Raw genomic sequence first — 26,186 nt, forward strand, 5'->3', positions numbered from 1 at the left:
TGTTTCAGAACCCATTTTAATACTTCAGCCAGGTGTACCCAAGAGACCTTCTGAATCTTTCACACAGGACACGCAAGCCTTTCCTTGAGTCCATTAGAGTAATAATTTAAGAGCACTATTTGTAAAGGTAAAGTAACATTCCTGTTTCATTTGACCTCTAAATTTCTTGAACAGAAAATGTCATTCTCAATCGTTGTTGTGCATCGTGTTCTGTTTCCTGTTTGTTTATCTGTCTCTTCTAGTGGATGGCATTTCTAGTTGTTGTCATCATGTGTACTTCTGTTTCTGCCATCCAGACACAACTCCACAGAAAACTGCCACATTCTGCATGAACTGAAATGTAAGGTTTCCATCCAGATCCAAATCATGTTACTTAGAAGTAAGTTCCATCTGTTCAATGGGATTTACTTAAGTGTGTTAAAAAAAATACTAAACCTGTCAGGATGTCATTTCCAGTAACAGTCTTTATTTCCATACTTGTCTGGAGAGCAAAATTTGTGCTATCTCAGCAAAGAACATCTGTTTGATCCTGCATATAAATAACCACGGATACGTAAGCATTTTTATTATTATCAGTGGAACTGTGTTGATAAACACCAATCTACGTTTTTCCAGATTTTTCAAAAAGAAAATTTAATTGAGGACTAACAGCAATAAAAAAGACAGGTGAAAAACACAACCTATCATGATCCACAAAGGCAGACTACTTTGTGTCATATCATTCAAACATTCAAATTGCAACTAGTAATGTTATGAGTAAGATGAAGATGAAAATAAAATATAAACATTTCAAGTCTCTAGACAACTTAGGTGGCTTCTATAATACATGTCCATATGCCTTGAATCCTAATTACCAAAAGTAGTGTTCTGCTAATAGGTTTTCCTGTGTTTTCCTCCCCACTGCAGCTCCCTGCAGCCCCAGAAAACCACTCCAGTTTCATAAGAATGTGAGGTGTGGCACTCCAGATCCATAAGAATGTGGGATGCGGACCTGCAATGGGAAGAGGAAACTGAAAAATATGTGGGACCCTTTGTTGTGTGAGTGGAAATCTTGACCAACCATCTCGCTGGTGCTGGGATTCATGGGTCAGTCACTTACAGTGGCTGTGCTCATTTCTCTAGGGTTGGGGACACAGGTAGCAATCAGCGACAGAATTTCTGAATGCCATTTGTTGGTGTGCAGAATCCCACAATAAGCAATTCTCTTTCCAAAATTATTTAACATACATATGTGCCCTCTTGCTGAGTAAGTCTGGAGATTGGGGCTGGTTGTCATCAATATGCTGATGACACAGCTCTATCAGTTGATGGATGGTCATCTGGATGCCACTACAGCTGAGCTGGCCAGATGTTTGGAGGCTGTGGGGGAGTGGTTGAAAGACAACTGACTGAAGCTAGATCCAGCTAAGACATAGGGCCTGTGGCAGGGTTGTGGTGGCACAAATGAGAGTTGCTAGCACTTGTTGGCATGCAGCTGATTCCTGCATTCACCATCAAGAGTCTTGATGTGATTCTTGATGCCTTGATGCACAGGTGATCTGTCTGACTTTTTATTATCTTTGCCAGGTGAGGTAAATAGCACCATACCTGTCTCAGTCTGATCTTATCACAGTGATCCATGCAATGGTCACCTCTAGGTTAGACTATTGCAATTCACTCTATGAAGGGCAACCCTTGGGGCTGCTCTGGAAACTCCAGCTAGTGCAGAATGTAGAAGTTCAGATCCTTACTGGGACCCTGTGGCAGGTGCATATTTAGCCTGTACTTTGCCAGCTGCGTTAACTCTGGATGGAATACCAGATCAAGCTCAAGGTTTTGGTATTAACCTTCAAAGCCTTAAATGGTCGGGGGTCCACATATCTAGAGTACCATCTCTTCCAATATGGCTCCTGAAGATTGTGTGGTCAGCAAATGAAAATCTATTGGTGATCACAAGTCCAAAAAAAGTCCAGCTAGCCTCAACCAGGGCCAGGACATTTTGTGCCTGGCCCCAATCTGGTGTAACAATGCCTAGTGAGATCCGGGTCCTGATGGACTGATTGAAATTCCAAAGGGCCTGTAAGACTGAATTGTTCCATCAGGCACATGGTTGAGACACCTATGGTTTTCCATCTTTTGGTCTCTTTCCCTTACTTCCCTCTTGTATTTTAGTTAGTATGATTCAGTTACCATCTGATTTAGATTATTGTTTAACTGTTTTAATTGTTTCACTGTATTTATAAGTTGCTGTGAACTGCCCTGAGCCCACAGGGGGAAGGGCAGGATATCAAACTAATACATACATACATACATACATACATACATACATACATACATACATACATACATACATACATACATACATACATACATACATACATACATACATACATTCATACCTTCCCTTGTATAGGGACACCCTCAGATCCAAGCATAAAGTACATAGAAGTTAACAATGAAACCAAACATCTTAATAGTTACATTAGTCTCCCAAGCAGTAAAATACTACATCTTTTTTTAAAGGTTGTTGGAAATTGCTATTAGAGATAACAAATGGAAGAATATGCCAATACTTCTTAATATTTTGCTTTATAATAGATCAAGAAAAATGGCCATACAATAGGTGACAAGTTCTGAACTTCTGGATAATACATGAAAGTTTTAATGTTCCTCTGAAAAGTAACCTATATGTATCACTGCCAAGAAACATTGATAAAGACAGTGAACAAACTCCCATAGAGAGACCTTGTATTTGATGATTCATGCAATAAAGGAACCCTTTGGAGCTGAATTCCAGTGAACAGATTAGCCTACAATGTACATTTGGTATCTTATGCCAAAATTAACTTGGCAGTGCAGACTCCTATGTTAAATTATAGCACACCAATTTTAACATCCCATTTCTTTTTCAACTGTAAGAAAAAACGGAGAAAGAGTTGCTTTTCGATTTGTGTTTTATTGGGGTTTTGAGACCATGCACAATTCAAAGGAAATTAAATACATGCTGGGCATTAAAATAATGGTAAGCGGTTTATTCAATTTATCAAGTGCCAGAAAGTGGAAAACCAGATTCTTATTTCATCCATTCCTTTGCCAGTTAGTTTAAGATGTAGCTATTCAAGACCTCTTACTGACCCAAAACCATTGCCATAACTTTGTGCACTGAGGGAGTTCTGTGCACCACAAAAGCTCAGCCTTTGCTTAATATATGTTTAATAATGGTACACGTACTAACTAGCTAAGCATGCGGGAAATATGTGATATTAGACCAGGGGTCTGCAACCTGCGGCTCTCCAGATGTTCATGAACTACAATTCCCATCAACCCTTGCCAGCATGGCCAATTGGCCATGCTGACAGAAGCGATGAAATTATAGTCCTCGGCTATCTGAAAAGCTGGAGGTAAGCTTCTATGGTACTAGACTATCCCATGTTCTCTTGTTTCATTCCATAAACCAACTTAAGAACTCTTCAAGAAATATGTGAGTATGAAGCAATACTCTTGGCAAGGGCTGGCATAGAAGAGATAGAGCCACTAGTCCCATCAACCACGGGAAAAAAAGTTTAATACTGTTTGCTATGTGATGCTACGATATGTCCTTCAAAATAACCAGTCTCTATCCTTATCTAAGAAAAGATGCTACCTAGTGATGGGTTAATGTGCTATTATCTGCAGAAGGATATAAATTTACTCAGAAGCAAGGAATTATCCCCATCTGCCCTTTAGGTCAAATAGTAAAGAATGGGAGTTCAGATGTTTCAGATGAATATCCTGAACGAGTCAGAGTGGCAGATATGAAACTATATCCTTTGAGTATTTCAATTTTCCCTCTCTCCTCTACTCCAATTTAAACTTGTGCTAGGTGTGAAAAAGTTGGTTTTCCAGTTATTAAAAATGTTCTAGGTAGAAGACAGAATTTTCAAATATAGAAACAGTAGACTGTTTTAGTATGCTCTCTGGATCACATTTAAAAGTAAATGAGGTTATCCTCTTCCAAATTCATTTGGGCTCCAAGAGAAGGGTGCATTTTTGAGCTTCTAATACACAGCTGGCACATATGAGCACTTCCATGTAGCAAAAGCATTTTTTAAAATTAAAATTAATATCTTTAATATCTTGTGAATTAATATCTTGAGAATCAGAAACAAAACTGACAAATGGTTGTCTTTTTGAGTGCTGTGCTACAGCCATTTGTTTTAACTGTGTTACTTAAAAAACCTCCAGTTGCTGCCCAGTTAAACTAGACTTAAATCAACCAAATCTTCATTAGTTTCCTCTTCTATGATCTAATTCCAAGGATGGGGGGTGGGGGGTGGGATTTAGATCACTACTAGATTTATGTAGCCAACAGCAGAACCACAGTTTGTTCACATAGGATGCTTGCTGTCTGCAATTTTTTTTATTCCTCTGCAAAACTTTGAACCTCATCCAGCTTTGACACGCTGCCTCTTCAGTTAATAACTATCAAGTTTCCCCTTGTCTCCTGTCTACTTTTCTTTGAGGCAATTGCGCACTCAGCACCCCGAGATAATAACACACATCTATAAGATAAAAGCAATGGCATTAATGTAATTGTCTGCCTCTTTCTCTTTAGCCTAATCTTTTTTTCTTTTCAGTTTTGACTGCCTGTATGACACCTGTTTTTGTCTCCTCTGATCCTACGACAGGTTTTCCGCTGACACGGTTTTTGCCTGACAGAGATTCTGCCAGACAAGAACATAATAAAATATGAAGAACTGCTTGTCAGAGTTTCTGCCAATGTTCGCATGAAATAACCAAAAAAGGGGGAAAAATCTTTTTTTTTTTTAAAGGAGCCTTGTGATGGTCGCTTTTGGCCTGTTGGGAAAACAGCATCCTTCGCCAATTCCTCCAAGCTAAACAGGTGCTTTCTTTTATGTTTCCCCTCTTTTCTTTTTTAATGGACCACGGAAAACACAAGTATTGAAAAATATTTTTGACCTGAAATTCTGCTTACACAACAAGCAGTACAAACATATTTGAACATTATGTGTACTCAGCAAAAATGTAAAACAGTTCTTTTTTTGTTTGAAAAAATAGTATTTTTTCCTTCTCTTTTCATGTTGGAATCTAGAGAATAGTATCTAAGTTCTGAGAAACTATACATTTTCCTAGACTTGCTAATATTCAGGAGACTGGAGATCTCCTGGAATTACAACTGATCTTTAGACTACCAAGATCCGCTGAAGAAATGGCAGTTTCAGAGGCTGGAATCTCTGGCATTATACTCTGCTGAGCTTCCTCCCCTTCCCAAATCCTGTCTCCTCAAGTTCCATTGCTAGATCTCCAGGAATTTTCCATCCTGGTGTGGGCAATCTGACATTTTCCTGATATTTCACATAATAACAGAGAAGCAACAATGGCACCTAAGAACGTGTAAGCTTCTTCAATGGAAACAGTCTATTAACTGGATTAGAAATGTGAGCTGATGTATGTCTCTTTGCACATACACTCAAACACAATATTCATATATCATGCACACCTATACACTAGGTTGCCAACAATCTGGATTAAAAAATTCCTGTCTTTTAAATTATAATTCAATGAGATTTTATCGGACAGTTGATATAATGTTACCTCAATGGCACAAAAAGCTTCACTTGTCCCTTTCTACACAGTAAGAGGGGGGGCTTGGAGGGGGGGCTAAATCTGCCCATGGGAGCAGCGTGCGGCTGCTGTGGCAGCTTTGCCCTCCCCGAAGCAGCCACTGCAGCCCTCCCTGGAGCTGGAATGTGGCACAGATTGGAGTGCCAGCATCTCAGCGCTCCTGCCACTACTGTTGGCATAGTAGGAGTGGGCGGGGGGAGGAGCCTACATATTCTGTTCCCTTCCAGCCATTCAGTGCATTATGTTGGGAGCCAGGAATACAAACTTATGCCACCCAAGTCTGTCAAACCCATTGGAAGCTTCTCGGCAGCCATTTTCACCTATGAATGGCTATGTGGTAGGCACCTTGTTAATTAGGTCACAGCTGCAAATTCATTGTGGACTAGTCAGAAAATTGGAGGTGGCATCAACTGGCAAGCATCTGGAAGATCAGTGTGATAGTATGCAGATAATTCAGTATCTTGCGGCTTTGTGGCTTCAGGGAAGCTGACACAACAGTTGAGCTCTAGGCCCTGAAGACCACAATGGCTGAATACCTACTGAGAAATTAATCTAGATACATCCAGGTTTCAAAAGAATCGGCACCTTTTCATCGAGATTTCACCATACCCACTGCAGCATCTTGCTAGTGAAGACATCTGTGCCCATCAAGGATTCAAACAATGCAGCAATCCCCACAGACACGCAGTTGATTTGGTGGGTCTATCTGATTGGCTGTTGGGCTGTGTTGGGGGGGGACGGACATTTTTTTTTAAAAAAATCATGTGAGAATATGTGGTACGTTAGCATGCATGCACAATAACCCCGGCCAAGCAGCTTTCTCCTGATAGGCTATTGTGTCGCCATCTTGCTTTATTGAACAGTTTTGTGAATGCATTGGCATATGGGCAAAGAAGTTTTGGATCCGCGTGCCTATGTTTTAATGTGCCCATGTTCTCATGCTGATGTTTTCGCGTGCCCATGTTTGAGCTGGCGGCATGAAAAAAAGGCTGCACGTGCTGCACGCACCACCTACACCGCCCACTGCGTTTTCATTGGCTGAGCTCCCCCATGTCACTCCCTATGGCACGAAATACAAATCTGGATCCAATCTCCGATCCTACCCACTGATTTGGATTGGACATGTGTTTTCTGAAAAGGTACTCAATCATGCAGGTCCTAGGAAAAGAAGTGATAAGGGGTTGAGGGAGCACCAGAACCGGGATGGATCCGTGTTCGACGGTGTTGCTGTGGGGAGTTTGTCCTGAAACCTGGATATTTTAGGTGACTATCATGGGATTAATCGCCAATGCAGATTCGACCACTGACTCCCAGGCTTATTGGCTTGATGGATGATCTTGGGCCAGTCACACACGCTCAGCCCTGACCCAGGGTTGTGACAATATTTGTGTGTGTGTGTCAAGTGTATGTTTGTATTTTTGTGTAAGTGTGTAGAAACACACACATACACACACACACACAAACATACACTAGAAATTTAGTACACAAGTCAGAAGATGAATGTCCTCCCATGACTTTATTCTTCTGTAAAGATGGTGAGTGTATCAATACATAGAAATGCATGTATGAGCAGCAGAAAAGTAGCAGCAAAAAAGCCATGAATTCCTGAATTACCCTATTTAGAAGAACCAAAAATTGATGGCCTTTGTTCATGCAGGCTGAGTATGCAGCATACTCGCAGACAGATAACCATGAAATATCCAGTGAGCGCTGCTGGATAAATCAATAGTGATTTCAAACATTGTAATTAGAGGAATATAAGTTAATTAAGGTAGTTTTAAAGTGCACCCCCTTGTAACTGACACTAGCGACACTATTATATAGTCTGTAAGATATGTGGGTACTCTGGTCATGATCATCCTTTTTAATGACTCTTCCTTTGTGCCCAGTAACTAAAGAGGACACTTGTGCACGATTGTCATAAAGTTCATCTACTGTGACCATTTCACACTTTGGCTCCAGATACTCCAGCAAATTTGACTGCAGTCAATTAAACTGTAATTAGAGAAATCTTTAGTGTTGTTAAGGGCACAATCCAGAATTCATTTCCTATTTTTGAAATCCGAACAGGAAAAGAATAATTAAAAAACCTTGAGGAGACTTCTCAGCTGATCTGTGGCAAATTCCTTCATACAAATAATAGAGATGTAGCCAAAAGAAAAAGCACAGTCCTCTCCCACCCAACAGATTTCAGATATGGCACATGGAAAAGCACAAGTAAAGTGACGAACCAAAGCCATTATAATATCTAAAAGGAATATGGCATTTATATAGTTATAATCAAATACTTCTGTTTTAATTTTATGGTGTTATATTTCAGTACAGCAATAGAGTTTGTTTCACTTATAATACTTTTCATTTGTATTCTGCTTAACCTGGTGAACTCTGCTTAATTAAGATGTTTCTATAAACAATTAAGCTTCCTGTAGGATCATTAGCAAGATGTAAAACTTTATGATGTAATAAAATGCAATAAAATGTGAAGAAGCATAAGGTGCTCTTAGTAGCAAATCAGGTGCTGCCTTTGCCAAAAAAGACAGAGATTTCTTTCAAAGAAGTTTATATTTGTTGCCTATGATGTGATGATTAAGATACTTTTCTACAAAATTCTGCAGAATTAATTGTACATCAGTCAACTCCAACTAGTTTGAAGTTCCTTGTTTATTTATTATTTAATTATTTTCTCTCCCAATGGAGGGCTTACATTGTTCTCCCAGCCGCCATTTCATACTCACAACTACTACAGGAAGTAGATTAGGCAGAGTATGTGTGACTGGGCCAAATCCACCCAACAAGCTTCCATGGTAGACTGGGTATTTAAACTCTGGTCTCAGGTTCACACTCTAACCACTACATCACATTGGCTCTGATCTTTCAAAGTCTCCAATCGAGTTTCATAACTGATTCACGTAGTTGCTTTGTACCTGTGAGTATGCTTATTGATCACATCCACTGTGTGTTTGTGTGTGGCCGGAGGGGGGGGGGGCGCAATCCAAAGATACACCTTGACAGTAATTTGTAAAAGAATGAAGAATAGATATTCTGCTCACTTAAAAGACATTCATGACACCCAAGTTTGCACATTAAAGCCTTAAGAAATTTTAAAAGCAATCTTCATCTTCCTTTTTTACTGCACTTTTACTCATAATTTTTCATATTGATAATATTTAATACATACGAAAAGATGAACCTTCTCCCCTACATAAAACACTTTCTCATCTCTATTTATAACGGCTTGGAAAATAGGAATACCATATCCATATTCAGTTAGAACCACAAGCTGCAACTGATTGAAAATTGCAACTAATTAACAATTGGATCTGATAATAAGGAAAAAATGGCAGGAACTGAATTCTTGAATTATGCATTCTTTCTTCTCACACAGAGAGCATTTTGAGAGTCTGATCTAGAGGACAAACAGAAATTACAAAAGATGGTTTTCGGGAAACATAGTTTACCCAGCACATGGGTATATATGTGGATAATAACAATGGATTTACACATATTATATACAAATATCTGGACATATAAAGCCAAGTTGATTCTGAAAGGTGGGGGATAGACTTCTTAATTTTCCTGGGGTCGGGCTCAGTCCAGGATGAACTCAGTCCAGGACCATATTTATAAGCGATCTATATTATATCTCTATATTAAGAGATATATATTAAATCTCTACAGCCAGGGACCTCCAGCAGATGTCCATTCGCAGAACATAGCAATCTCCAGTGAAGTACAAAGAGAGGCAGTCTCGCAAGTACACAAGCCCCAAATCATTAGGGCTTTGTATGTCAGTACTGAAACCATTAACTTAATCGGTAATCCACCCGAAGCTAGGACCGCTTCTGTTGAATATTGGCCCACCGCAAGGTCCCTGTAATGACCTTCACTGTTGCTTTCTGGACCAGCTAGAGTTTCTGGAGCAGGCCAAGGGTAGCCCTGTGTAAAACGAGTTGTGGTAGTCCAGTCTAGAGGTGACCATTGCATGGATCATTGTGAGCAGGTCGGGCTGGGACAGATGGGGGCCAACTGATTCACCTGGCACAGCTGGAAAAATGCCATGCAAATCATACCTCTTAGCTTACCAGGCTGCCCTTAGGCTTTCACTGTCACAGAGGAGTCCAGGAGCAAACCTAAGCTCCTGATGGATGCTGCAACAGTAAAATACATGCTATCCAGAGCTGGTAGTTTGCATACCCTATCCAGTTTCCTCAACCCAGCCACATGACCTCCATCTTGATTGTGTTTAGCTTCAACAGACTCTCTTTATCTGTTCCACCACAGCTCCCAAACAACAGTCCAAAGTATTTGGGGCAGTATCTTGCTGGCTGTCCATCATCAGGTGTAACTGGGTGGCATCTGCATATTGATGAGAACCCAATCCAACCCTCTGGATCAACTTGGCAAGAGAGCATAGACATATGTTATACAACATCAGCAAGAGAATCATCCCTTGACAGACTCAGCACACCAGGGAGTGGCAGGCGTAAGTCTTCTTGCTATTAATAGAGAAATGAGCACAACCACCACAAGACTGTCTTGGTTAATCCCACATTGGCAAGGCGGTTAGTCAGAATGTCATACTTGACCAAGTCGAATTCTGCCATCAGATCATATGAACAGCGCTTGACCCACCTCTGTCCTGGTATCTCCAAAGGTCATCTGTGAGGGCAATCAAAGCCATCTCCACCCCATGGCCAGTGCAGAAGCTGTCCTGGAAAGCGTCCAGGATTGACATTTTCTCCAGAAAGGCCTGGAACTACTCAGCAGCTGCTCTATCAATTACCTTACCCAGAAAAGAAATATGTGATACTGGGCAGCAACTGGAAGGATCATGTAGATCCAAAAATGGCTTATTTAAGAGTGGCCTCTCCATGGCTTCTTTTAGTCTCTCAGGGAAAATCCCCAAATTTGGGAATAGATTAATAATGTTCCTGAAGGGACCATGGACTGCATCCTGACTGGCTTTCACCTGGCAGGATCAGCACAGATATAGGCAGTATGAAGTAGGCTTCACAACTCTAAGGATTCTGTCCACATCTTCCTGGGAGAGTTGGTTGAAGCAATTCAATAATGGACCAGAGAATGGCAAAGGGACCTAGTTTCCTGTCTGCATTTAACTTGGCAGGGAGGTCCCAGCGGACAGTTAAGGTCTTAGCTGCAAAAAAGCTTTGCAAAATCATCACAGCTAAGGGCTGAATCGCTATTAATTTGAGGTCTTGTTGATAGGGCCATCAATTACTGCATTACTCTAAATAATTGTGAGGGACATGAGATGGTGGATGGGATAGTGGCTGTAAAGTATTTCCTATTCCTAGCCTTCATTGCCCTCTCACAGGATTTTATAAGTGTCCTATAAAATGTTCTTAACTCCTCATTGCAAGTTTTCTGCCAAAATTGCTCGAGCTGTCTCAGTTCTCATTTTTTCTTCCTCAGCTCTGGGGTACACACTGGTGCTAATTTGGAATGAGAACCCAGGGGGTATGAAATTCAGGTTACATTCAGTCAGGGTAGACAAAAGGGCTACTAGTGTGGAGGCTTCCTCCATGCCTGAGGCAGCCTGGTAAACTAGGAGATATTCAGGCAAGGTTAGTGAAAGGAAATCAAGCTTGATAGTAATAAGGTTTTGCACTCTAGAAAAATTGCATTTGCCGTTAATATTGCATTGGTGCACCACTTTGCAAGTCCCTGCCAAGATGGGTAGGCATGCAAATTAATTAATTAATTAGTTATTATTGTGTGTAGCCAAATGCCAAACCAATATAAAACAGAAGCCAAATAAAATGGCACATAAAACATGTAATATAAATAGTACACAAGACAGTATTAAATAATTCATCCTGAATCAAAGACTGAATAGAAAGATTTACTCTCTACTAAAAGGAAATTATCCGAGATTTTTCTGGCAGCCGGGGCCAAAAGTGCCAGATTATACAAGATCAGATTATAGAAGATCATTGTCTGTTAACACAAAGATCAATTTATCTGAATCAGATACGAAATTCTGGTAGTCAAGAAGATACTCCATCAGTGAATCAGTCTCCTGCCCAAGGTTTCTGCTACTCGTTGGCATAGCCTAAAAAAACCTTGACTGCAAGGCATTGCTGGCTCCTACTATGGGTTCTTCACACAGAGTACTATGAACTGAAGATTGCCTCCCCCTCTTGTCTTTACAAACCCTGTTCCTCCCATGAACTTGCTAAATTGTTGCAGTGACAAACAGGGCAGACTGAACTTCAGAACCTGACAGCTGGAACAGCTTCATGATTCTGCCTAGCAGCCTGGAGGGTGTTGCCCCCACTGGGAAATCCTGGTAGGGGCTTAAGCCCCACTGCCTCCGCCCCCAAAGTTTATGCCCCCTGCCAAAAGATCATGCACACACAAGACTTCTGGGGAAACCCCATATCAGAAACAAATGTTCATAATGCAATTATTTATTTATTTATTTATTCATTCATTCACTCACTCATTCAATCATTCAACTTTTATACCGCCCACCCCCAGAGGTGGGTGTAATATCCAAAGCAAAATTTATCCCATCATCCTATGCTTAATTCCTTACATCTTTAAAAATTACCATATACAACATCAACATCAACAACCTTTATTGGCATAACAGTGCATTTCCATAAACAATACGTTCATTCAGGACAGACAAAGGAGGAGAAAGAAAAAAGAAATAACAAGAAAAATAAAAAGGAAGGAGAAGAAGGAGATATTAGTCAAGTTTACTCTTAGGACGCTGAGTTATAAATAAGTCTAGAAATTTGGCTACTGAATCCATTACATCACTTCTGGTATTGTCTAATAAGAAGATTATCTTCTGCGAATTGGAAGCATGCTCTTTTTTAGCTAACAACGGTGATAGCAGTTTTGTTCTAAGTGCAGTATAAAAGGGGCAGTACCATATAGAAAGTGACTATTTGGAATAACCTGATGTCATAGTCATGTGACAGTCACATTTGATACAGGCTTTGAGAACATGGCTGGGAGAGTAGCCAACAATAATTGGCTTCCTCCCAGTCATTTGCCGCCTTATACTTGTGCCCAGGATTTTAGACTTGCTGCACCTAAAAAGGTGTCATAAGTGTATTAAGTCCAATGGGGGCTTCTCAGCAGCGAGGATACTGTTTTGCTTTGCTTGGTAGACGCTTGGTAGATGAAGGGAATGCTGTTGATGTAGTATACCTAGATTTTAGTAAAGTCTTTGATAAGGTGCCCTATGAAACTCTTGCAATAATGGCATCCCATGATGCTATAATGTCACTGCCAGCTGCGTAACCAGAGTGGCATCACCATGGCTATGGTACTTATAGAGTTTCAGGGAAATTCTATAACTTCCTGCAATATGGCAGTGACACAGGAGTTTTCCGATGGACAAAATATCCCGGAGGAAAACAGGGATCATACATACCAGGATGTTTCTATCTTGGTTTATCCCTCCACACAGCAGCCCATCAGCTCGTTCAGGCCTGGAGGAGGAACTCCAGGTGATTATGCATGCCCCCCGGTTTACTTTTATTTTCCTCACCAATGTTGCCACTCATGCGCGAACTGTCCTGTTTTTCCAACATTCTGATTGGCTGCAGGCGGCAAGGGGGGGAAGGCGGGAAAGGTGGGAAAAATAAACTGGTCCATCTCTCGACGTATTTTCATGGGAACGGGATCAGCATGTTTTTTTCAAAAGAACCACCAATTTATCATTTTTTGAAAGCTGCGGGATAAGGGAAATCTTGCGGGGCAGGCCAAAGTTAGACCTGGAAGCTATGCGGAAGTCATGGCCAAACTGGGATGTTTCACCTTTGGTCCGTGCGGAAAATGCCACAGCCAAAGTGATGTCAGGCATTGTGCAATGTTGTTTTCCTCACCTATGTTCCTATTGCCATCCTATTGTGTAGTGGAAAGGGACCAAAACAGAGTCCCAGGGCATACTTGCCTCTAATGAAGAGCTCAGGGAAAGGCATTTAAAGTAAACAGAAGAAAAATACTGTAAGATCAAAGATATGGAAATGAGGGGAGAAAGGACAAGGGTGTCAAAAACAACAAATAGTAGCGGGAAACAGAAATTAACTAAAATAACATTTGTTTTCAATTATTCCCATGTCATTAAAAAAACAGTACTAAAAAACAGGACCTGCCAATAAGGAACAATTCAGTCAAAATACTTCTAAGTGCCATGAATATCAACATACACAAATAAGTGTGTGTTTGTCTCAACACAACTTGTGACACAAATAATGGAAGAGTGGTTGTTAGGCATGTCCATAAAATACTTTTCAACTACTTTCTGGGGCAATTTCCCCCCCATACTCAGTAGCATTGCTCTGCACTAAATCAAAATGCTTATAAAATGCCAATGTTAACTGTTAAATTTTTTATCCTATAACATGTCTCAAAAAATTGTGTTTTTTTCTTTTATGTCCTGTCTGCCTGACTACTCCAGGCCTAGGAAATGGTTTAGCCAATTTAAACGATTTTAAAAATAAATAAATCTTACTCCAAGCTGAAAAAACACATGCCAAGTTTCTGCTGGAAGCAAATTAAAACAGTCTAGTCCTTTAAATCCCTTAAACACCAGAGATTCACTCAAGAAACAACCAATTCCTTTTTAAGAGCAGCAGTGCTAAGCATGGGCTGCTATAAGCTATGCAATTGTTGGCTTGAGCTTTAGAAAACACTGATGGTAGGATTACCACTACAGCGCAAGGGTGCAGGGTCAAAGCTCGATAAACTGAATGTATGCCAATAGAAACACTTATACTGCCACAAAAGGAACCATTTGATGAATCTGTTCTTATACTGACAACCTATGTTTGCCACCTCTGAACTGGGAAAAAAACCCTCTTAAACTTGAAGGATTTTTTTTTCTTTTTGAGCAGCAGCAGAGCTCATTTGAAAGGGGAAGGGGCAATTTCTCTTACCACAATGGTACATGTCTTTTGTTTCTGCAGCCACAAATCCCTAAAATATTACACAAGCTATTATTAGAGGTTCTTCCCAGAGCAGCCCAGACAATTGTTTACAGACAGCTTCACAAGACGAAGTTCCTTCCTTCTCCGTTCCTATTGGTCCAAGAGATTTAAGTTCCAAGCCTATCTCTGAATCAGTTTTATAACGGAGGATGGGCATTGTCAGTGAAGGCAAAGGAACCACTATGATGAATTTTTCTTCATTCAATCAAACCATGGCTAACCCCCCCTCCATTTTATCTGCTTGCTCTTGCACTGTGAGAACTGTTCTTTGATTTAAAATATTATTGGTGGATAAACAGTTAGCAATTGTGAGAGGGATCCTGGATCCTGTTGCAGACCAAGTGAACAGAGTTCATGGAAATAGCTTTCTCTTTCCCACAGCACTCCACAAAAATCATCTATTGAATCCATGGAATACATGTATCATGACAGATGTAAAGGACAGTGTGGAGAAGAAATGTGTGATTTATTCCACTGCCTCTTGTGCATTGGAAAGTGTACTGCATTATATCATAGCCAGAAAAGGGAGGCAATTTTTCTGAATGCCTTGACATCATAATTCTGGCTTTCCCATCCAGTCACACAACTCTAAAATCACTTGACCTCCTGTCATGTGCTTGTAGCTCAATGGGTCCTGTATTCAGTTGCTGCTAGGTCTGAAAAAGCTAAGGTCTAATGTTCTAGGCCAGGGGTAGGGAACCTGCGGCTCTCCAGATGTTCAGGAACTACAATTCCCATCAGCCCCTACCAGCATGGCCAATTGGCCATGCTGACAGAGGCTGATGGGAATTGTAGTTCCTGAACATCTGGAGAGCCGCAGGTTCTGTTAATACAAACCGTAATTCCAATAACCTGATGGCTCCAGATGTTCATGGACTACAATTCCCATCAGCCCCTGCCACCATGGCCATGCTGGCAGGGGCTGATGGGAATTGTAGACCATGAACATCTGGAGTGCCAGAGGTTAATACACCTGCCATCTGCGGATTCAGATTTGCTGGAGTCAACTACCAGAACAAAGGAAGCATACCTGACAAGTACTTATTGTGATCAGCAAATGGTTTCTATGGGCACAGAATCAAAGCATTTAAAGGACACTGGGTTTTGAAAGAGTAACCTGTAGTGCTCAATGATTTGAAATTCCAGACATTAGATATTGCACAGCATTAATCAGTCTGCAAGGAACATTTCCTAGAGATTTTGGAAAGTAGCTAAACTGAACAACTCAAGTGAGTTTGCCACAGTCTGAAGGCACTAATTTATACACATATGCTTGGAATGTGTCTCAGCAAAATATATCTGTATATATCATCACCAGTCCTGTTTTCCACAAAATGTAAACATGATGATTGGATTTATTCAAAAAAGACTAAAAAATTTACACATGCTGGCAACATAGAGTTCTCAAATGTGATTTTTTATTTATCCCATACACAAAACCAACTCCTAAAATTTAAGTATGGAAATCTTGAAATTGAGTTGAGTTGCCAAAATACAAGGAACCCCCCCCCCCCAAGTAACAGGATGACATAAAATGTGGAAAAGTGACCTTCAAGTCATTCATGATGAGTGCCTTGAGAAAGGATAAAATAAGGAGTAATCTCACCACACTATCAAGCAAGATCAAGTTTAGCTTAAAAACAAAACGTCTAAGATGGAAAGGAGCAGATGATTTTGCACAGGCCAAATAGAACAGTTGAAATTTTAAAAGCGCTTTATGGGGAGTTCTAGGAGCTAGAAGCTCTCCAAACCCTTCTAACTCCATTCCATTTGCCAGAACCCAGGTTACATGAAAGTTGCTAAATGAGCAATTTTCCCCCTTTAATCTGGGTTTCAAATGCTTCCTGCCTGCCTATCTGAGCTACGGCAAGCAGGAAGTGTCCAATTCCCACCCCCTTCTGTCCATCATTACGGTAGAGTCTTCACGCTGCCACCATTAGAGTAGATTAATAGGCAACCACCATGCAATGCAGGCACCTGGGGAGGATTTCTCAGGTGGGGAAGATTCTCAGGTGGGGGAGATTCTCAGCTGCATGGTTTACATGGAAACACTGCATTTCCTGTGCAAACTATGCTGCCTCCTGCCAGTGGGATCCCAGCAATCCTGGTTGGCCCCTGCAGCCACCATGCATCACGTGGCACAGGCAACTGAAATGGATTCCATCAGCCCGTGTTCCCTGTGCAGCATCAGCTACATAACTCCAGTGTAAGCCTATTCATTTTAATGGGTTTAGACTGGAGTAAGTCTGCATAGGATTGCTCTGTTAGACTAGAAAATTGTTATTACAGCAATGCAGAAGAACTACCCAAAGGCTAAAGGTTATTTCTTTCTTGCATTTTACTCCCATCCTTCTTCCAACCATCTCAAGGCAATGTACACACTGTCTCCCTCCCATACTCCCTTTGATCCTCTCAACATCCTATGGTTAGGCTTAGAAACAGTGCTTTGGCTGGGGATGCATCTATGTGAGCGACTTCATACAATACTGAAGGCAGGTATTGAGAAACAGGTCCACTTACCATTCTAAGTCCAACATCCTATGAAATTGTCTACATAAGAGGAAGTTGTATCTGAATAGTCCAACTCCACGGTTTCTATCCACCCCCCAAGTTGGTGAGCTGGGGAGATAGGGCTATCACAATTCCATCTCAGCAGGCAGGGATGGGAGGAATGCAGTGAGAATGTATTACCAGTGTGCTTCCCACGGTTGAGAACTCTTGACCTGCAGCCAGCAATAGCTCCACCACCAGCATGTGAACATGTGCCCCAGCTTGCTGTACTGAAAAGCTGCTGAAGTCAGGACAAAGGCCAGCCAACCCAGAACACACGACATGGAAGTCTCAACTCTGAAATCCTCGACTTGCAGGGAAACCCGAATGGTGGGATTAATTTAACAACCGGGTTAATGCAAACTCTACAAAAAGGTGGGCATATACGGGTTTTATAACGACCAGTGCAAACTGGCTGAATCCCACCACCGTAGTTTCTCCATCCTACAATTGTTTCTTCAATTTTTCTGACGTTTCACAAGTATTAAGCAGATCTGATGGAATAAAGTCCAAGAACTGTTGGCGGGACCACTTTGTTAACATTGCCTTGCATTTTATGCTTTCTTTCTGCTTGTATAGTGTACTGTCTGGCACCATGTAACTGGTGCAAGATGTTTCAGAGCCAAGAACAACAGGGTCCACAATAGAGAGGAATGAGCGCTATGATGACTATGTACCTGTTCATATTGTTTTTTCTTATTGGCTACTCTTATAGAATAGATGTTTGAAAAAGAATCATATTCCCCATCAATAAGGCAGCATCGAGTTGATTTAGATATCCAAATGAAACATACCTTCCAAGCTTCCTCGGCCACCCATTATGAAGGCCATCAAGGCTTTCTCTGAAGCACATTATAAGGTATACCGTGTCGATACTTTATCTGCATGCCTTTGATAGAGCTTCAATTACTAGCATGATTAGATTTCCATCAAACTTTTTTTTTGGATGCTTCTGGTAAATATTGTGAGTTTCATCTTGCAGTTATTTAGCTCATCATGAATTACCACATGTGCAGGTTGCAGGAAAACATTTACTGAAGTAAGATGCAGGGAGTATAATGTTTAAGGGAGTATAATGTTTTGAGAAGTTTGTTTCTCAAACACATGAAGCTTCACTATACATAATCTGAGGGTCATTGTGGCGAAGGAAATTTTAGTATTGTCCTCCTCCAAGTGGGGCTTACCTGGAAACCTCCTTTGCTTTTATCCACGGATCTTTACTGCTTATTGTCTTTACTGCAGTTCAAATAATGATTATAACGGTTGTGCTGTGGCGCAATATCAGATCGAATTGTAGAAAAGCTCATGTATGCACACTAAGTCAGTAGGAGGCTGACAGATTTTTTGGCTAAAATACAACAAATAAAAACATATTTTCCATCTTCTTACTATTCTGAGCTCTGCATCATAGAAATGTAAGCATGTTCTTTGAGGTGCACACAAAAACAAGACACATTTTTTTCAAATGCACTTGAAGCCAGAATGTTGGGTCAATAAATTATTGCTTTTCTATTCTCTATAGAATACAAACAAGCATGCCATACTGTATTGTATGTCTTTAACTCTGCATTCAGAGACAGAGTTAACTCTTCTAAACCCATTTTCTCATTGAATTTGGAAGTGTGTTACTATATTTACAATTGCACAGTTGATGTTGTATAGATGAACTGAAAGCTGATATATAGACACAGCTATGTAATTTTAAAAATGCAGGTTTCATATATACACAAGGAAGTAAATTTGAGAGGGATAAAAGAAACAAAGATGGTTCTTACCATGTGCCACCCAGCCATGTTTACACTGATCACAGGTTCTCAGGTTTATCTTCCCTGGCTGGAAACATTCACATGTGCAATTTACCAAGGTGCAGCGAATGGCCTGGAAAAAGGAAAAAGAATCCAACATCTTAATAGATAAATAATAACACTCAGCAGAATAATACCTTACATTGTCCAAAGTCCTTCACATGCATTATCTTCACAATACTTATAACAACCATATAAGGTAGAGCTGTTTTATTATTTCATATTGTGGATGTAAGCAAAGGCCCCAGAGAAGTGACTTGCCTAAAACCATGCAATGAAACTGTAGCTCAAGAGGGATTTAAACTGTACAATTAAATTCACAACTCTCAAATACATCAGCTCTCAGAATAAATTCAGGCTGGCATCCAGAGCAGTCCATGAGTACATGCTTCACTGCATATGGGCAAGGCAAATCTTATTTTGTCCTCTGGTTACAGTTCCATGGATCACATCAACTACTACTAAAAGAGGTCTCCCAAATTTCATATGGAAGGAGTGCTGGGGTCACCACAACTCTGTTGCAACTTGACAGCGCATACTTAAATTTGTAAATGTCTGCTTACTAAATAACTTTTTTAAAATTTTGCTTACATAAAAAGCCTTATTTTTTAAATTTTAGGGGAGCAGGTTGTCATGATGAGTTAATATATCACCGTCACAGTGCAATTTCAGTTATAAGATCTATCAAGTCATCACCGTTCTCCCATGAAAACAAATAAATGTATTTACACAATGCATTTACACAATTTGGGTTTTAAACATATGCATGTATTACACAGATTTGCTGGTTTAGCTTACTAAGTGCCTGAAGGAATTTTCTGTTACACTAGTTATGTCTTCACATTGCAGCATATTGTGTTAGGTATAAGTAAACATGAAAATATATTTAAATATACATAAATGCAGAGCAAAGTCCCCTTTCTCCACTTTGCCCTTTTATTCTTATGTCCCTTTTGGGGGATATTTATAATAAGTTTAACTCAATTAAGCATCATAATGAAGACTCTGGTTCAATATGCTCAAAAGCACCAGTAAGTTGATGAAAATACAGAAAAGGACCAACTTCAGAGACACACAGAAACTTTCATTTACTTCCACTCATTTCCTTGTCCCTAGGCAACAGTCTTTCGTCAACTGACGTATTTCCTTTAAAAACATAATCCCCTTCCCCTTCTTAAAATGAAATATAAGAATATAAGATTTAAAGACTTGGGATATGCATAAAAAGATTACTTGGTTGGAGAAAAGATGGATAATTTCTTTAAACTATAAAGCAAATACATTAAATAACGAGTATGGCTTTTATTATTTCTTTTTAAAGTGAAGGCCAAGACCTCAGTTTTTAAATAGTGCGAAAGATAACCTGTGCCCTTCAAACTACTACTAGTAAATTTATGGCATGCATTTAGACTTAATTTGCACACAGATTTTTAAAATGGAGGGAATTATATTCATCATTCCCACATTAACAATCTACTGTAACTACTGGAGATGCCAGGAAATGATCACTCTACCAATTTAGATGCAACCAGTGATTACTCAAAGGTCAGCTGGAGATGGGGGAAGGGTAGTACCTGCAATGGCAATTTGCAGAATGCTGTTCTGATGTGTACAACTGTAAACCTGTGCATCAATTCTAAGTATGCCACAGAATATACACAAACACACCCAGAAGTCCACACTGAACATGATGAGACTTGCAAGGAAGAATTTGTGGACCATGGGAAGCTGAGGGGTTGTCGATTTTGCATTCTAGTTGCAGCTCTTTGTATCCCATTTTCAGTGAAATGAAGTCAATGGGTTTAGAAGAGTGCAACTGCATAGGATTACCCTCTCTCTGCTCGATTGTTGTGAGCATTGGATTACAGAGTTCTTTTCAGGGCAAAGTGGGACCATGGAGGAACAAGGTTGGAAAACCTACAGAAAAGCTAACATAACAGTGTCCATTTGTCTTTTACCGTAATCAACTATCCGCAAACGAAAATGTGTGAAAGTCGAATAAAGGCAATTTTCAAGGATACTGTAATATAAGTCATATTTTAAATTCTTTCTTTTGATCATTGGAGTCTAATAAAATATGGCTGCCCTTTTCTACACGATTTTTTCCACAAAACTATCTCTTGTATTTGCCTTCTGCTTTCCTCTTCCCAACTGCTGCTTTATATTAGCTTTAAAAAGTATTGTTGTAAGGGGGGGAAAAAACCCCTTCTCACTATATTACATCTGACATATAAGGGTGCCCTAACCAACTTCAACTGACCAACTGTTCATTAGCAAGGTTGTAAAAACACTGTGTACCTCTGAGAGTGATTAAAGAAATTAGTAATATGAAATATAAGAACATCTGCAAACTGCTGACCAGGCAAGAATAATATATGTGATTGTGGGCTACAAGATGAAGGAGGGGGAAAATCTTCCAAAAGGTCCTTCCCTGTGTTCAATAGTTTATTGACTCAGTAATATATCAGGTCTCCCCTAGTCAGTAATGGTGTCTCTCTCTTATGTGTTCATTGAATTAATGAACTCAATGAGTGAAATGCCTCATAAAGCGATAGAAGCATTGCAGAATGGTGCTTCTTGAAATAACAAATGCTTTTGTTACAAATTTTATGTTTAGTTTCATCTTTCATAGTTAGATTATGTTTATATCATCAGAGGTGTGTGTAACAATCACATCCCACTAAAACTGTGAGCACTGCTAGAGCGTCTAGGTGAAAGGTAGGGAAGAATTTTCATTAATCTCCACCAACTTTATTTCTGTTCAGGAAAAGGTCACTAGGCTGGTTGTTAAAAATTAGATTCAGTCTGATATAGAGCATTTCAGTCTTGGATTAAGTTTTATTGCCTGAATTCAAAATGATCCATTTAGTTGTTTTGAGCATTTTGGGCAGGATGGGGGCTTCCTTTTTCTTTATTTCTTGCATTAACATTATTCAGAACAGCCAATTTGAGAAGAGATTTCAAGCAACGTTTTTAAAAAATCTGATTCATACTGCAAAACTCAATAATAAAATTATTAAACATTTGAAAATTATAAATGGAATTGCATTTTATGAAAACAAAGCTGCATATAAGTAAAAGTGAAACTTCTTGTTTCCTGATTCTATATTTACTTGCAGGTCAGTCCCGTTGATTGTATTTACTTCCAAGTAAGTATGCTTAAAATGTGTTATTTTAAATACATCTATGTATCGATTTTGTTTAGTAATGCAGATATAGATTTGTATAATAAACTGCAATGTTATGTGCATGTAACAAATATCATTCAGTGCATAGCATCAACTTGCCATTCTAGAACAAAGTCAGAACAAGCCATTTGATATCACATGTATTTGAAATGGATTTACAAAATGGAGGTTGCTAGCCATAGGTGAACTAGAGTATCCAGACTCTAGATCAGGGGTAGGGAACCTGCGGCTCTCCAGATGTTCAGGAACTACAATTCCCATCAGCCCCTACCAGCATGGCCAATTGGCCATGCTGACAGAGGCTGATGGGAATTGTAGTTCCTGAACATCTGGAGAGCCGCAGGAGACTTCCCTACCCCTGTTCTAGGTTATGGGTGGCTAACTCCATATGCCCAGGATGTTTCATGGATGGTTTCATCAGCCCCTGCCACCATGGCCATGCTGGCAGGGGCTGATGGGAATTGTAGACCATGAACATCTGGAGTGCCAGAGGTTGGCCACCCCTGCCATCTTGCAGTTCAGATTTGCTGGAGTCAACTACCAGAGCAAAGGAAGCATACCTGACAAGTACTTATTGTGATCAGCAAATGGTTTCTATGGGCACAGAATCAAAGCATTTAAAGGACACTGGGTTTTGAAAGAGTAACCTGTAGTGCTCAATGATTTGAAATTCCAGACATTAGATATTGCAATACATTAATCAGTCTGTATGAACATTTCTAGAGATTTTGAAAGTAGCTAAACTGAACAACTCAAGTGAGCTCAAGCAGTCTGAAGGCAATCTAATTTATACACATATGTTTTGAATGTGTCTCAGCAAAATATATCTTTCAGATATATCATCACCAGTCCTGTTTTCAAAATGTAAACATGATGATTGGATTTATTCAAAAAAGACTAAAAAATTTACACATGCTGGCAACATAGAGTTCTCAAATGTGATTTTTTATTTATCCCATACACAAAACCAACTCCTAAAATTTAAGTATGGAAATCTTGAAATTGAGTTGAGTTGCCAAAATACAAGGAACCCCCCCCCCCCCAAGTAACAGGATGACATAAAATGTGGAAAAGTGACCTTCAAGTCATTCATGATGAGTGCCTTGAGAAAGGATAAAATAAGGAGTAATCTCACCACACTATCAAGCAAGATCAAGTTTAGCTTAAAAACAAAACGTCTAAGATGGAAAGGAGCAGATGATTTTGCACAGGCCAAATAGAACAGTTGAGGCCCTTTTAAAAAGCGTTTGCGGGGGGGGGGGGAGTTCCCACAGAACTCGCTCTCCAAACCCTTCTAACCCATTCCATTTGCCAGAACCCAGGTTACATGAAAGTTGCTAAATGAGCAATTTTCCCCCTTTAATCTGGGTTTCAAATGCTTCCTGCCTGCCTATCTGAGCTACGGCAAGCAGGAAGTGTCCAATTCCCACCCCCTTCTGTCCATCATTACGGTAGAGTCTTCATGCTGCCACCATTAGAGTAGATTAATAGGCAACCACCATGCAATGCAGGCACCTGGGGAGGATTTCTCAGGTGGGGAAGATTCTCAGGTGGGGGAGATTCTCAGCTGCATGGTTTACATGGAAACACTGCATTTCCTGTGCAAACTATGCTGCCTCCTGCCAGTGGGATCCCAGCAATCCTGGTTGGCCCCTGCAGCCACCATGCATACGGTGGCACAGGCAACTGAAATGGATTCCATCAGCCCGTGTTCCCTGTGCAGCATCAGCTACATAACTCCAGTGTAAGCCTATTCATTTTAATGGGTTTAGACTGGAGTAAGTCTGCATAGGATTGCTCTGTTAGACTAGAAAATTGTTATTACAGCAATGCAGAAGAACTACCCAAAGGCTAAAGGTTATTTCTTTCTTGCATTTTACTCCCATCCTTCTTCCAACCATCTCAAGGCAATGTACACTGTCTCCCTCCCACTCCCTTTGATCCTCTCAACATCCTATATGGTTAGGCTTAGAAACAGTGCTTTGGCTGGGGTCATCTAGTGAGCTTCATACAATACTGAGCAGGTATTAGAACAGGTCTCCCCATTCTAAGTCCAACATCCTATGAAATTGTCTACATGAAAGTTGTATCTGAATAGTCCAACTCCACGGTTTCTATCCACCCCCCAAGTTGGTGAGCTGGGGAGATAGGGCTATCACAATTCCATCTCAGCAGGCAGGGATGGGAGGAATGCAGTGGTGTACCAGTGTGCGCCCCCACGGACTTGGAACTCTTCGGCCTGCAGCCAGCACTCCACGCCCACCAGCATGTTTGTGCCCCAGCTTGCTGGCACTGGCTGGAGTCAGGACAAAGGCCAGCCAGCAGGACACGCATGCGGTCTCAACTCTGAAATCCTCGACTTGCAGGGAAACCCGAATGGTGGGATTAATTTAACAACCGGTTCGCCAAACTCTACAAAAGGTATATACCGGTTCTCGCAAACCAGTGCAAACTGGCTGAATCCCACCACCGTAGTTTCTCCATCCTACAATTGTTTCTTCAATTTTTCTGACGTTTCACAAGTATTAAGCAGATCTGATGGAATAAAGTCCAAGAACTGTTGGCGGGACCACTTTGTTAACATTGCCTTGCATTTTATGCTTTCTTTCTGCTTGTATAGTGTACTGTCTGGCACCATGTAACTGGTGCAAGATGTTTAGAGCCAGAGCAACAGGGTCCACAATAGAGGAATGAGCCACTATGATCAATATTACCTGTTCATATTGTTTTTCTATTCTCTATAGAATAGTGCGAAAAAAGAATATTTCCCCATCAATAGCAAATCAGTTGATTTAGATATCCAAATGAAACATACCTTCCAAGCTTCCTGGCCACCCATTATGAAGGCCATCAAGGCTTTCTCTGAAGCATTATAGGACATACTGTCATTCTGCTATCCATGCTTTGATAGACTAATTCTAGCATGATTAGATTTCCATCAAACTTTTTTTTTGGATGCTTCTGGTAAATATTGTGAGTTTCATCTTGCAGTTATTTAGCTCATCATGAATTACCACATGTGCAGGTTGCAGGAAAACATTTACTGAAGTAAGATGCAGGGAGTATAATGTTTAAGGGAGTATAATGTTTAAGAGATTTGTTTCTCAACACATGAAGCCACTATACATAATGCGAGGGATACATTGTGGCAAGGAAATTTTAATTGTTGTCCTCCTCAGAAGTAAGGGCTTACCTGAAACCTCCTTTACTTTTATCACAGATCTTCTGCTTATTGTCTTACTGCAGTTCAAATAATGATTATAACAGTGTGCTATGGCACAATATCAGATCAATTTGTGAAAACTCATGTATGCACTAAGTCAGTAGGAGGCTGACAGATTTTTTGGCTAAAATACAACAAATAAAAACATATTTTCCATCTTCTTACTATTCTGAGCTCTGCATCATAGAAATGTAAGCATGTTCTTTGAGGTGCACACAAAAACAAGACACATTTTTTTCAAATGCACTTGAAGCCAGAGATGTTGGGTCAATAGAATTATTGCTTTTCTATTCTCTATAGAATACAAACAAGCATGCCATACTGTATTGTATGTCTTTAACTCTGCATTCAGAGACAGAGTTAACTCTTCTAAACCCATTTTCTCATTGAATTTGGAAGTGTGTTACTATATTTACAATTGCACAGTTGATGTTGTATAGATGAACTGAAAGCTGATATATAGACACAGCTATGTAATTTTAAAAATGCAGGTTTGCATATATACACAAGGAAGTAAATTTGAGAGGGATAAAAGAAACAAAGATGGTTCTTACCATGTGCCACCCAGCCATGTTTACACTGATCACAGGTTCTCAGGTTTATCTTCCCTGGCTGGAAACATTCACATGTGCAATTTACCAAGGTGCAGCGAATGGCCTGGAAAAAGGAAAAAGAATCCAACATCTTAATAGATAAATAATAACACTCAGCAGAATAATACCTTACATTGTCCAAAGTCCTTCACATGCATTATCTTCACAATACTTATAACAACCATATAAGGTAGAGCTGTTTTATTATTTCATATTGTGGATGTAAGCAAAGGCCCCAGAGAAGTGACTTGCCT

The 26,186-nt window shown here is 40.1% G+C and overlaps 1 protein-coding gene across 2 annotated transcripts in view; it reads right to left on the reverse strand.

Annotated features, from left to right (window-relative positions):
• Positions 1–26,186, reverse strand: part of BNC2 (basonuclin 2) — a 468,234-nt gene that overhangs the window by 136,206 nt on the left and 305,842 nt on the right. The window contains exon 4 of one of the 2 annotated variants that reach the window (XM_048503098.1): positions 25,894–25,996. In XM_048503098.1, coding sequence (XP_048359055.1) covers positions 25,894–25,996 — 103 coding nt within the window. Of the gene's footprint in view, positions 1–18,898; positions 18,999–25,893; positions 25,997–26,186 lie in introns of those variants that run through there. The other variant, XM_048503097.1, reaches the window with a different exon arrangement.

The sequence above is a fragment of the Sphaerodactylus townsendi genome, linkage group LG07 (genome assembly GCF_021028975.2).
Source record: "Sphaerodactylus townsendi isolate TG3544 linkage group LG07, MPM_Stown_v2.3, whole genome shotgun sequence".
In the NCBI taxonomy this organism is placed as follows: Eukaryota; Metazoa; Chordata; class Lepidosauria; order Squamata; family Sphaerodactylidae; genus Sphaerodactylus; species Sphaerodactylus townsendi.